Genomic DNA, 12,335 nt, shown 5'->3' on the forward strand with positions numbered 1-12,335 from the left:
TCCCGTTCCAACGATTGTTTAGATGTAGACCTTCCGTCTCATCTTTTTCTGTTGGACCTCCCGTTCCAACGATTGTTCAGATGTAGACCTTTCGTCTCACCTTTTTCTGTTGGACCTTTTTTTTTTTATGGGCAAATTTTATTTTTAATTCATCATTTGCTGAAGCAGGAGAACCACTTTTCTGTATAATTTTTGCATTTCATGAAATTGAGGAAAGTTTTATTTTGATCTAGCTCCTAACAGATTTTTGTAATTAAAATATATGTTATCTGCAGTTAGTTACTTGAACTTGACCCATCAACTTGATTTTTTCTAAGATCAGAGTTTTCAAATTTCTTATTTCAACTCAATTAAGATTATGCTGATTCATTCTCAGAAACAAGAAAAATTTATCTGTTAATAAAACCACATTAAATTTGGATTGTGAAGTTAAAAAGTATCGAAACTTTCTTGATTTTTTTTTTGTGCTTTAACTTATTTTATAGCTGCTTTATGAAAATTTCAAACACTCTGGGTGGAAAGAAATCTTGATCTTATAGCCATCAACTCTTAAAGAAGAAAACCCAATGCGTGATTGTCATGTTATTTATGAAAAACCAAAATTTATCAATATCTTTGTTTTTCATTCTGAATTTTCATCGTTATTAATAGTGTCATTTTCACTGTTTTCCTATTATGTTAGATTTAATTACTCATTCATTTTTTTTATAATCATAACTATTGAACCATTGAAAATTTAAAAAAAATCATAAAAACCCGGCCTTCGTCCAATTCAACCTATTTCGCACTTTGAAACGATTTCGTTCCATAAAATAAACAAAACTGCAGCATCAGAAAATATCATTTCGATAATTCAACCAGCCACTTCATGGTCTAGCTCACTTTGGCGGACCAACATGAATGTGTGCCTAAATAAAACAGATGGACGAAAAAAAAAAACTAGAAAAAGAAGAAGCACAAGGAATGACACTTCGCCACAGCACAGCCACTGAATCAAACTTTTCTTGTCCTTCTTGGGTTGATGATGGTTTGAATAACAAACGCCAAACGTGCGAAATTAGCAATTCTTAAAATGCAATTCTTGTAAAGGGACGAAAATTTATTGCTATCATCGTCCCATTGCTCTTTCTTTCTTCCAAATTCTAATAGAAAAAACAACTTACCGGAAATAAACACAGGTTCCAACACTCACTTCACTACCAAAACAAAAAACGAACTGAAACACAAAAGCCGTGCCTCCCGTTCAGCCGAATAAAAAATCTCCTGGCTGGATTCGCCATTGTGGAACTTATACTTTACACTGCACTGGCTGAACGGGAGACACGCGACCTATCTCACCTAATATCTTTAGATAACTGACTGCCGCTCACGCACGGCACGACAGCAGCTCAGCTTAGCTGTCGTGTGTATGCGTGTAGCGAAGATGATAGAGAGAGATTATCGACTCGGAACGGCCTATCGAGCGAGAGAGTGTCGCGCTCGCAATTATCGGCTACACAAATAGCATTTTCTGAGACATGTCTGCCATTTCATGAATATGAAAGGTATCAAAGTTTTGCTCGCGCACTCGCACGCAAAGCTGGCAAAATCGCTAAAAGTTGCCAAATCAAAGTTGCCGTTACAAATGTAATTGAAGTGTTTGGAGCACGTTTGTCGACAGCCATGAAGTCTGGATCGAGGGGAAATCGAAAACCGGAAGCCGCTGAGACGACAAAGAAAGTTGCCGGTAGTTTCAAGCGAAACCCTACCTCTCTCGCCGAGATGCCGCAAATAAGCTGGGTGTATAGTCTACAACCGTGCATCGAGCCAAAAAACGAGCCGGACTATCGACTAGCAAGAAGGTAGTGACTCCAAATCGCGATGACAAACAAAATACGACGGCCAAAGCGCGATCCCAGAGGCTGTACACGACGATGCTGACGAAGTTTGACTGCGTGGAAATGGACGACGAAACCTACGTCAAAGCCGACTACAAGCAGCTTCCGGGACAGGAGTTTTATACGGCAAAAGGAAGGGGAAAGGTAGCAGATATTTTCAAACACATGAAACTGTCAAAGTTCGCGAAGAAATATCTGGTTTGGCAAGCCATCTGTACCTGTGGCTTGAAAAGCAGCATTTTCATAGCTTCCGGGACTGTCAACCAAGAAATTTACGTGAAAGAGTATTTGAATAAACGTCTGCTGCCTTTCCTGAAGAAACACGATTGTCCCGTACTGTTTTGGCCGGATTTGGCATCTTGCCATTACGGTAAAAAGGCCATGGAGTGGTACGCCGCGAACAACGTGCAGGTGGTTCCGAAGGATGAGAACCCTCCCAACACGCCAGAGCTCCGCCCAATTGAGAAATACTGGGATATTGTCAAGCGGAACCTAAAGAAGACCAAAAAACTACTAAGGACGAGCAGCAGTTCAAGGCAAACTGGCCTTCTGCGGCGAAGACAGTGGACGAGGTGGCTGTACGAAATCTGATGGCAGGGGTTAAGCCTAACTGAATATTTTTCCTGAATTTAATACTAATTAAACTTGAAAAAGAAATTTAATTTGATTTTTTAAATAAACGATTTCACCGATTTACACGCGTTTTCCCTTGACCAAATTTTGACCGTATCACCCTTTAATTCAGTTGACTTTATCGAGTGGAATTTGCTACAAGATTCTATAGCAGAAAATGCGCATCGTGCCCCGACCAATGGTGCTCTGTTCGCCCCGAGTCAACAAGTTAAAGTAAAAAACGCGTTATATCGCGATAATATGTTTTAAGGTTAATGGGACATCAAATTGACGTAGCCATAAAAATTATTGGTTTCGCCAGTTATTTTTGATTCTCTTAAAACATGTGATTTTCACCTTTCTCGGAAAAGGGGTAACTTGCAGAAAAATTTGTTTTTAATAAAAAATCAAATGAAAACTTTTGAAAATATAAAGTTTTCGATACATTGATGATGCCATAACTCATAAAACATCAAATCCAGCGATTTTTGAGATGGTTCAAATTGAATTTTACAATTTATTTCTGCCTAAAATGCTTACATTAGAAAAAGCATAAAGATGCAGCGTACATCTAAGGGTAAAAAATACTACAAAACATTCTACTAGCTTTATAAGGTGTCTAGTTGATTTGCATTTTGTTGCATCTCACCCCAGACTGTTAGCTGAATTATAAAAATATTTATTTAAAATACATTGGTAATTGTCCGAAATATAGCTTTACACCAACAGTGTTGGTAGAGGATGTACATTGTACAATTAAAAAAATAAATAAGAGCTGTGGTATTAGACTGAGTCGATTTGGGGTAATTTTTGAATTTCTAAAACCCTGGGGTCTTAAAAGCTTCGTGTTGCTTCAAAACTCATCCTTGATTTTTATGATGGATTAATCACCGTAATTTATATTTGTAGATTTAATTGATCGGCCTAGCGGTGAAAAGTGATGTCCTTTTTAGTAGGGGCATCTAAAGATTATGAAAAAAAAATTTTTTTTATATATAGGTGGATAGAAGGTTAGATGAAATGAAAGAGGTTGAAAATGAACGGGTAGAATTTATTTAGAAGCATATCATCACATATCAAATTTTTGTTCCTCACGGGCCTACTACTATGAAGCGGTAGATACAGATAGAGTTGCATCTACCACCACACATTAGTAGGCCAAGCGTCCGCCCCACAAGGGAAAGCTTGCAGTGCGGACGAACAAAAAGATGATATGTGATCGCTCAGATATACTCCCTTTAACTCAGATAAATTCTACCCGTTCATTTTCAACCTCTTTCATTTCATCTAACCTTCTATCCACCTATAAAAAAAAATCATAATCTTTAGATGCCCCTACTAAAAAGGACATCATTTTTCACCGCTAGGCCGATCAATTAAACGTCATCCTTGATTTTTTGCAGAATTTTAAAGTAACATTTACATGAGTAAATTTGGACTTTTAGGTTTGAATGGGAAAATTGAATATTTTGTACTGAAAAATCATCATCATTTTTGTTTCTTCTGTGCAACCGAGCCTGCTAATGGTTTTCGTGCCAATTTATTAATTCTTCAAAGGAAATTTTCTGCTGAACAATCTTGTCGAAGATCGTAACTTCGTATCTAATTAGACAAAAAAGTTATTAGCCGTTTAACAGGGGTATGTCTTTTGGCGTTGATAAACAACAAATTCAATTGACACCACTGCTGGGTGCCTTGTGAGGTATTGCATGACTACTATCAAGCAATACTTCACGGGGCACAAGTAGTGGTGTCAATTGAATTAATTGTTTATCAATGCTAAAAGACACACCCTTGTTAAACGGCTAATAACTTTTTTGTCTAATTAGATATGAAGTTGCGATCTTCGAAAAAGTTGTTCAGCAGAAAATTTCCTTTGAAGAATTAATAAATTGGCACAAAAACCATTAGCAGGCTCGGTTGCACAGAAGAAACAAAAATGATGACGATTTTTCAGTACAAAATATTCAATTTTCCCATACAAACCTAAAAGTCCAAATTTACTCATGTAAATGTTACTTTAAAATTCTGCAAAAAATCAAGGATGAGTTTTGAACCAACACGAAGCTTTAAGACCCCAAGGTTTGAGAAATTTAAAAAGGACCCCAAATCGACTCAGTCTTCTGTGGTATACAAATGTTGCATCTAACCCCGCTGTTGCATGATGCCCCGTTGAATTTCAGAACTTTTAATCTCAAGTGCCAATTGTGGAAAGCAAATTTCGGAGCAATGCTGTGAATTGTCTGTGCTGAGAGCTTATTTTAAAGGATATGACAATTTGAACTAAGATTATAGGATTTTTCCTACTAACCAGAAAAAATTGTGTCGATCTGTTCAACTTAGATTCAATTTGTAAAAAAAATCGAAGAAAATGGTAAAATTTAACAAATTCTTTTAAAAATATTTTTTTAATATTTTGAGCTCTATAAACAGAAAAAGTTTAACTTCAAACCGTTAGTTCTCATTTTAGCTAATTAAGTTCACTGTGCATAGAGGAATTGGAAATGTTTTAATTGAGGATCACTCAAAACATGTTTTTGTACATGCCAGCAAAACATCCTACTTCAGAAGAGTGGAATTTAATTATACCTACAGATGTTTTGCGATTTTGTCCACTCACATCAGAAAAGTCTTTTAAAATGGGTGTCATAAAACAGGTTGGTGAAAACTTAAATGGGATATCCCATGGAATATTTTTCATTCTAAGAATTTCAGGACTCTCAATGGCATCCAAACGTTAAGATGAAAATGGCCGGTGATAAATCTGGTGATCGCAAAATCTTGGATCGTGCGCTGCGTCCAGCGTTGACCATAGCCCAGTGTTTCGGTGCAGCTCCCTTCCCAATAAAGGCACTTGATCCGGACGCGAATAACAAACAGTGGCGGGAGATTTTCTACCAAGTACTACAGTTTTGTTTAGGTATCCTGTTGATCATCGGGGGTATGGTTGGATTTTACTGGAAGCGTAAATGGCGATTTGAAAAGATGAATATTCCGTTTTTCACCTTCGTTCTGTACAACTGCGAGATGATTCTAGGATTGGTTGGAAGTGCAATCGTCGTCCTTGCCTGTGCATGGAAGCGAAAGAAATGTGAAGAAATTATTAATCTGCTACTGAGAACTATTGAGGCGTTCCGAAAAATTAACGAAGAGAAGGATTTACACTGGTTGCGATATCAGATGAAAAAAATGGTTCTTTTCTTGATGGTTTATTGGTGTGCTGTCCTGGTGTTGGGTGGAATCTATGACCAAAGTATAGTCAAATTAATGTTAACGACTTTGATCTACTACGTTCCACACACTATTCACACGCTAAGCTTACTGCAATATGCATTCGTCATTTTATTCGCTTATGAAAAGTGCAAAACTATCAACGGTGTAATATTTTCGTTACGTTACACCTTGAAGTCCGATCTTCCCAGTCATTCCGACACATTGGAACTTCTGAGAAAAGAACACATGTTGTTGCACCGCTTAGTTTTCAAGATCAATCAAGAATATGGATTGTTAAACATAATTACAATGGTTCTCGTGCTAATCGGTACCAGTATCACTTGTTTAGAAGTGTACCAACATACCAATGTTCAAACTTTTACGATTGACGCCCTGAACTATCTTATCTATTCAGTTGTCTGGGTTTTGATGTATATTTGTAAGATGCTGCTCATATTGTATCCCAATCATTTGATGGAAAACGAGGTAAGTGTCTTAAATGTATCAGTAATACCGAGGTACATTTCATATAATCCTAATTCAATTCATTTCAGAGAGAATATACCGGTTTACTTATTCAAGCTATTCCTCTATCAGATCACGAACAATTTAAAATAGAGGTAAATAATTATAGGTTTTTGCAGTTTGTTAAGTACTTTCATTTCACCCATCATCATCCTAAGTACAGGTGACGATTTTCACACGGCAAATCATGCATCAGAAGGGACCCTACATGGCCTGTGGAATTGTAGCACTTGATCTCAAACTGCTAGCAAGTGTAAGTTCATTCCCATGTCCTACATTGTGTGACTTGAACATTTAATTTTTTAATATGATTTCAGATACTTGGAGCTCTGACAACGTATTTGGTTATTTTGATACAGTTTGATAAATCTGATGCTCCGAAACCGGAATAAACTTCAGGATAATCATCATTAATTCGATAATCATGATCAATGTAACAAATAAAACGAAAAGCAACGACTTAGATTCACATGGTGGCCTATTGGACTCGTCATGAAAACAATTTTGTTGATAATAACAACTATCCGCTCAAGAATTAAAAAAAATTCTTCGGATTAGCTTTGAATGTTGAGTGAGTTGTTGGTTTTGCATGTTGTGTTCCAAATAAAATTTACCTACACTGAAAAAACTCCTCACATGAACGCTACGTGAGAATGTACATGGATTTTTGCTACCATAAAAATCACAGGGGGCTGAAGAAAGCAAACATTTCCGCACCAAGTTTTAAGTCAAGCAACCCGTGGGAAGAAGAAAAATGAAACGAGTGAAACACGTATATGGGCAACATGGCCGTCTGCATAGCAACAATTTCAACCAGAGTCAACTTTTTTTTAATAATTCTTAATAAAATGTCTGCGGCTCGGGAATGTCTATCAAAGGGATCTTTGGTAACATTAATAAATTATAGTTTGGCACAAAATGCAGAGTTTTCGGCATAATCCTTGTTAAAATTGATCCTAGATCTGCAGTATGACAACATCAGATGCGTTCAGAAATTATAATGTTATCCTATTTTGGGTCTATTTTGGGGTGAAGTGTTTAAATTCGGGAACCACACTGACGTTCTATTGCCAAAAATTTGGTACGGAGCATTTATTAGCGATTTGACGGCTGTTTCAGTCCTCTGGAAAATCATGTGGAACAGAGCTTGCACAGCGAGCAATTATCACGAAATTTTCATATAAGTTATAAGTGAAAAAACATGGATCAAATGTTAAAAGGGATTCGTTCTGCTGCATGTGATTCACGTATATTTTATTGAAATTTAAAGGTAGTGAGGTTTTTCGTATCTTTTAAACATAAACTATGTGGATTTTACAGGAGAATTTTATTTTATTCAACTTACTTCATTTTCATTTTCGAATTAGAAAAACTTTTTGTACTTCTTTTCACTTAAATAAACAAATAAATCCTCGAAAAATTGTCATTGAAGTTGCTTCCATAGTCTTTGTCTTGACCGTCCTAGCTGCTCCAATTCCAAATTCTGTTAAAATAACAAAAGATGTAAAAACGATTAGTCAACAATTTTTAACTTACGAAAAATCAGCTTCCCCATCTCTAAAAATTTTTCTTCCTGAAATCACCAACTGTTGGACCCGCGCCATATTGAGTAGGGGACAAGTTCTTATAACGCCCCATGTGGCTAACATGTGCCACTCGTGTTTTGAAATCTGTAACATTTAATACCTGTAAAATTTAACCAATTTGTTTTAAATGCTGTAATTGGCTTTGCAGAGAACAATTAATAAGACAATATTTTCTGACAAATCGATAGAGGAGAATCTATACTATGATTTTATGCTAAAAAATCATACTGAACTCGCTAGGATATGCTTTTTATAGGTATTCAACGATTTCGCTATTTCTGTGTGCGTATGGTTTGGATTTTCATGACGCATGTTGTGATTTTGCCAAAATTTAAGGGAAGCTAATAGGATTTGGTATAAAGATAACCCAAGGTCCATAGAAGTCCTAATTTTGAGCCGTATGAAATATAAAAAGTGAATAATGGATCATTAAAAACATATCCACATCCATTTTTTTCCAAAATTTGGCATGGGTATCCATTAGAACCAAGAATAATGGAAAATGTTTTCAGATTTCGGATGACCCCTTTTAAAGGGAGTCGTCTTTACAACACAAATATTATAGCGCCAGCACTAAATTTTACTTCGGAAGTCCGGACTTCCGATCCCGAACTTACTTCCGAACTTTTGACAGTTGCGTTTAAAAAAATAACAGTGTAAATATTATAAGCAACGTTGCCACACATAATTTTGTATCCACCAGAGTATCTCTACATACATTAAGCGGGCCACAGACTACACAACATTGGTACAAATGCGATGAAATTCGTGTATGGCACTGCTTGTATAGCGGGCCATAGACTATACAAATGGCTTGTACAAATTCGGAGATTCCGCGACGATTGTTTGATCTATGCTCGCCCACGCACGATACAAATATATTTCACGCGATCACAAACGATTGCTGGCGAAAACAGAAACAACAACAAGTCATGCAAGCAGTGCCATACACGATGCAAATCGTGTTCACAGCGACAAAATTTCATTGTAATTCATCGCATTTGTACAAATGTTGTGTAGTCTGTGGCCCGTTTATGAGCGTCCAAACGGTTTGAGTAAAATCGGTCGGGATCGAAATATTTTGTACAAACTACCACCCTCTGTCGGGGTGGAAATGTTTTTTTGTTGTTGCTGTTGCTGTTTTCGCCAGCAATCGTTTGTGTTCGCGTGAAATATACTCTTAGGGCAAGAATGAGATACACAAACGATTCAAATGAATTTGTGGCAACGTTGATTTTATGTGAATGTGAAAACAGAAAATTTCTTGGCGCACGCTTAAATAAAACGACTCAATATGTTCTGATCGGAAGTCAGCCATGATGCCAGTTCACCAACGACGTTTATAAATTTTTTATTTAAACGCACAATATTGTTTTAGTGATGTGGAAGGGGGGCGGCGGACAATAAAAAATAATGCGAAAAACAAATAAATTTGAATAAATTCACGGAACCTTGTATGCAACAAAATTACATACTATATCGTTGCACAAAACCAATCAAGTATTTTTTTATCGAATAATTCAATCTAATCAAGAAAACAAAAGGTGAAATAACTCCCTTCTTCTTAAATTTGTTTTTTGATCTTGTAATCTTTCAGATATTGGAATTTTTTATCAAAATTTACATAAACTACTTTAAACTTTATTTGTTTCCCTCTTTGTTTTTTTTAATTCCGAAGGGGGGAAGGGAATTTCGAAAATAGTCGAAATTTCCATAAAATACTTCAAACCTTATTTATTTTCCTTTCGGATTTTTTAGGAAATTTCGAAGAGGACGGGGGGGGCGAAAAAAGAAGAAATTGATATTTGTTCCAGCCTCATTGAACCATGATTTTCAATTTTGTATCGAACGACAGAAAAAGGAACGTCCTCATTAACCGTTAACTTTTACAATAATTGCGTGATTTAGCATCGGCTCAAAAATTTATACACGGGAATTCGCCGAGCTTAAAAAATGACCAAATTTGAGTCCAACTTCCGTAAGATGAAATTATGGGAATAGAAATAGACCATTAAAATGATGATGAACACATGGTAGAACAATTCCCTTCATTCCGATAGACTTCGACACTCGACCAGAATAACTTCCATACGCCAGGTTGTCTTCTGTAGTAGAATGTTAATACATGGGCCCCGAGACAAGGCGAATTTTTTTCGCATGTTTTTCAACATCAATTTTCATCTTGTCTAGTGCCTGAAATTTCAACTTACACAGTTGGATTCGAATGGGCTGAATTTAAGTGTTAAACTTTATTCGACAAAATTTAACACAACATTTGCCGTAACTTAAAAATGCTAAATTTGTGAAATTTAGTCTAGGGGTCTCTGATAAATAGAGTGCCGAATTTCGATTTTTCTCGTCATAGATTGTTAATGTGTTAAGATTGCTCGTCAATTCAATTTCCAGGTATCAATTTTTTAAACAAAGTTAGTATGTAAACACGATTCAGCTGAAAATCACAAAAAAAGTAAAATTTTAGTTTTTTGTTTTATCCGAAAAACCCCAAATTTTATTTATAAAATCATCCACAGGATTTTCATTATGGTATGGGTTCTTTTTGAAAAATATTTGCTTAAAAAAAACAAAATCTTTAAAATCTGCACAAAACTTAATATTTTTTTTTAACATTATTAACATACTAAGGACACCAAAATTCGGCATTTCATGTTTTCGAAACCAATAGATAAAATTCTCCAATTCAATATGGATATTTGAGTAACGAGAAGTGTTGTGTTAAATTTTGTAGAATGAGGTTTCATTATTAGATAATGGAGCACACTAGCGACAAGCGCAAAAAAGAGATATCTCGTATTTGGTCAGCAATGTGTTAATATTGCAGTTTTCTTAAAGCCAAATTTCATACTTAAATCATTAATTTGGTTCAACTTTGCAACAAGAAAATTTGATCCGAAAATCTGATTATTTTTTATCTTTTACATTTGCTGCAAGTTTGATTTATTTTCATCAAAGGTTAAAATCTTTGAATTTGCAAAATAGTTGCCTTGTTTAATTTGAGTAAAGAATAGGTTTTTTTTAGGAATGGAAGACTCTCCTAAAAAGGCTTATTTTATGCCAAAAACAACTAACCTTAATCTACCAGACTCTTGAACAAATTCAATGATTTTTACCATCGATGAAAGCGAATTAAGCTCACCTTTTAGGTTTAGAACCAATTTTCTAAAGTTATGATTTAAATCGAAAACTTTCATTTCTATTTTTTTTTTTAACTTTTTTCTATTCATGCATTGCTGGGAAAAAATCATAGGTAAAAATCAGTCACCAAAAATCCCCCCCCCCCCCTTTTGTCGGTTCTTCCTACGGCCCTGCGTCCAACTTAATAATCCAGATCTATATGAACCTGACCGACTATTAGCATTTCTGTCGGTTCTGAAAGGTGTGTATTGAGAAAAATAGAAATATATAAAAAAAAGATTTCTGTCTGTCTGATAGGCATGCATGGGAATTTAATTAGATTAAACATTTCTGAGATGGTTTCAGATCCTTCCTTTTTTGTAGCGGAGAGATTGAAAGCGGAAAGGGAGGCTCTCATAGATATAGATTTTTTAACAACTTGAGAATTCGTCAAGAAAACCGACCCAAATTTGGCATGGGAAGATCCTTGGTTGTGAGAAAAGGTTCTATGATTATTTGATAACTCGATAATTAATCAAGCGAAAGGAATCAAATTTGGCATGCGAGGGTAATTGGGTGAACGAAATGATCTCACGGTGGTTTGAGGCACTTCCCACCTTCTATTGAGGAAATAGGGAGGAGAGAGGAGGCGCCCATACAATTTTGAGCATATTTGGAGAAATAATTCCGCAAATGCAACTAAATTTGACATGTGTGCGAAGATATTTGGATACGGGAAAGACTCTATGGTTGCTTGGGACCTCTCCTGATCCCAATTAAGAAATAGGAAGAGGAAAGGGAGCCACCATGCATTTTTTGTAAATTTTAAGAATTATTCAGCTGAAAAGCACCGGTTTAGTATGCGATTGTATTTTGATAAGAGTAATGTTTCTATGATTTAAAGTCTTCCCTCCTTCCAGTGGTGATAGAGGGTGAGGAAAAGATGAGCTTACATGCAAAACATGGAACCTTTCCATATGTACTTATTTGGGTACGAGCATTATTTTTTGACTATTTGAGACCCCTCCCCCCCTTTTTTTCAGGAGACAGGAGCTCCAAACATTTTTTGTGGCATATCTATAAAATTAACATCCGAATTAAACCAAAGTTAGTATGGGAGTATTTGGGATAGACAATTGTTTCTATACTGATTTGACACCTTCCCTCCCCCTAATTCCAGTGGGGAGATAGAAAGCGAAGAAGGGACTTTCACACAGTTTTTGAGCATAACTCGATAACTTTTTAAATAATTGATAATTTGAGACTCCTCCCTTCTTTTCTATGGGAAGATAGAAAAGGAAGAGAGACTTGGAATCTGATCAAACAAATGGAACTAAAATTGACGTGGGAGAGAAATTGTCTACAAGTAAATCATTTATTTTTGTAGAAT

General features: G+C 35.9%; 1 protein-coding gene across 1 annotated transcript; it reads left to right on the top strand.

The window, feature by feature from the left end:
• Positions 1–5,237: 5,237 nt before the first annotated feature.
• On the top strand, positions 5,238–6,664 carry LOC129752537 (putative gustatory receptor 59f). The gene is made up of 4 exons (XM_055748312.1): positions 5,238–6,188; positions 6,257–6,322; positions 6,391–6,480; positions 6,545–6,664. The coding sequence occupies exons 1-4, from the start codon at positions 5,238–5,240 to the stop codon at positions 6,617–6,619; spliced, it is 1,182 nt and encodes a 393-aa protein (XP_055604287.1). The 3' UTR covers positions 6,620–6,664.
• The last annotated feature ends 5,671 nt before the right edge of the window (positions 6,665–12,335 follow it).

The sequence above is a fragment of the Uranotaenia lowii genome, chromosome 3 (genome assembly GCF_029784155.1).
Source record: "Uranotaenia lowii strain MFRU-FL chromosome 3, ASM2978415v1, whole genome shotgun sequence".
NCBI classification, from domain to species: Eukaryota; Metazoa; Arthropoda; class Insecta; order Diptera; family Culicidae; genus Uranotaenia; species Uranotaenia lowii.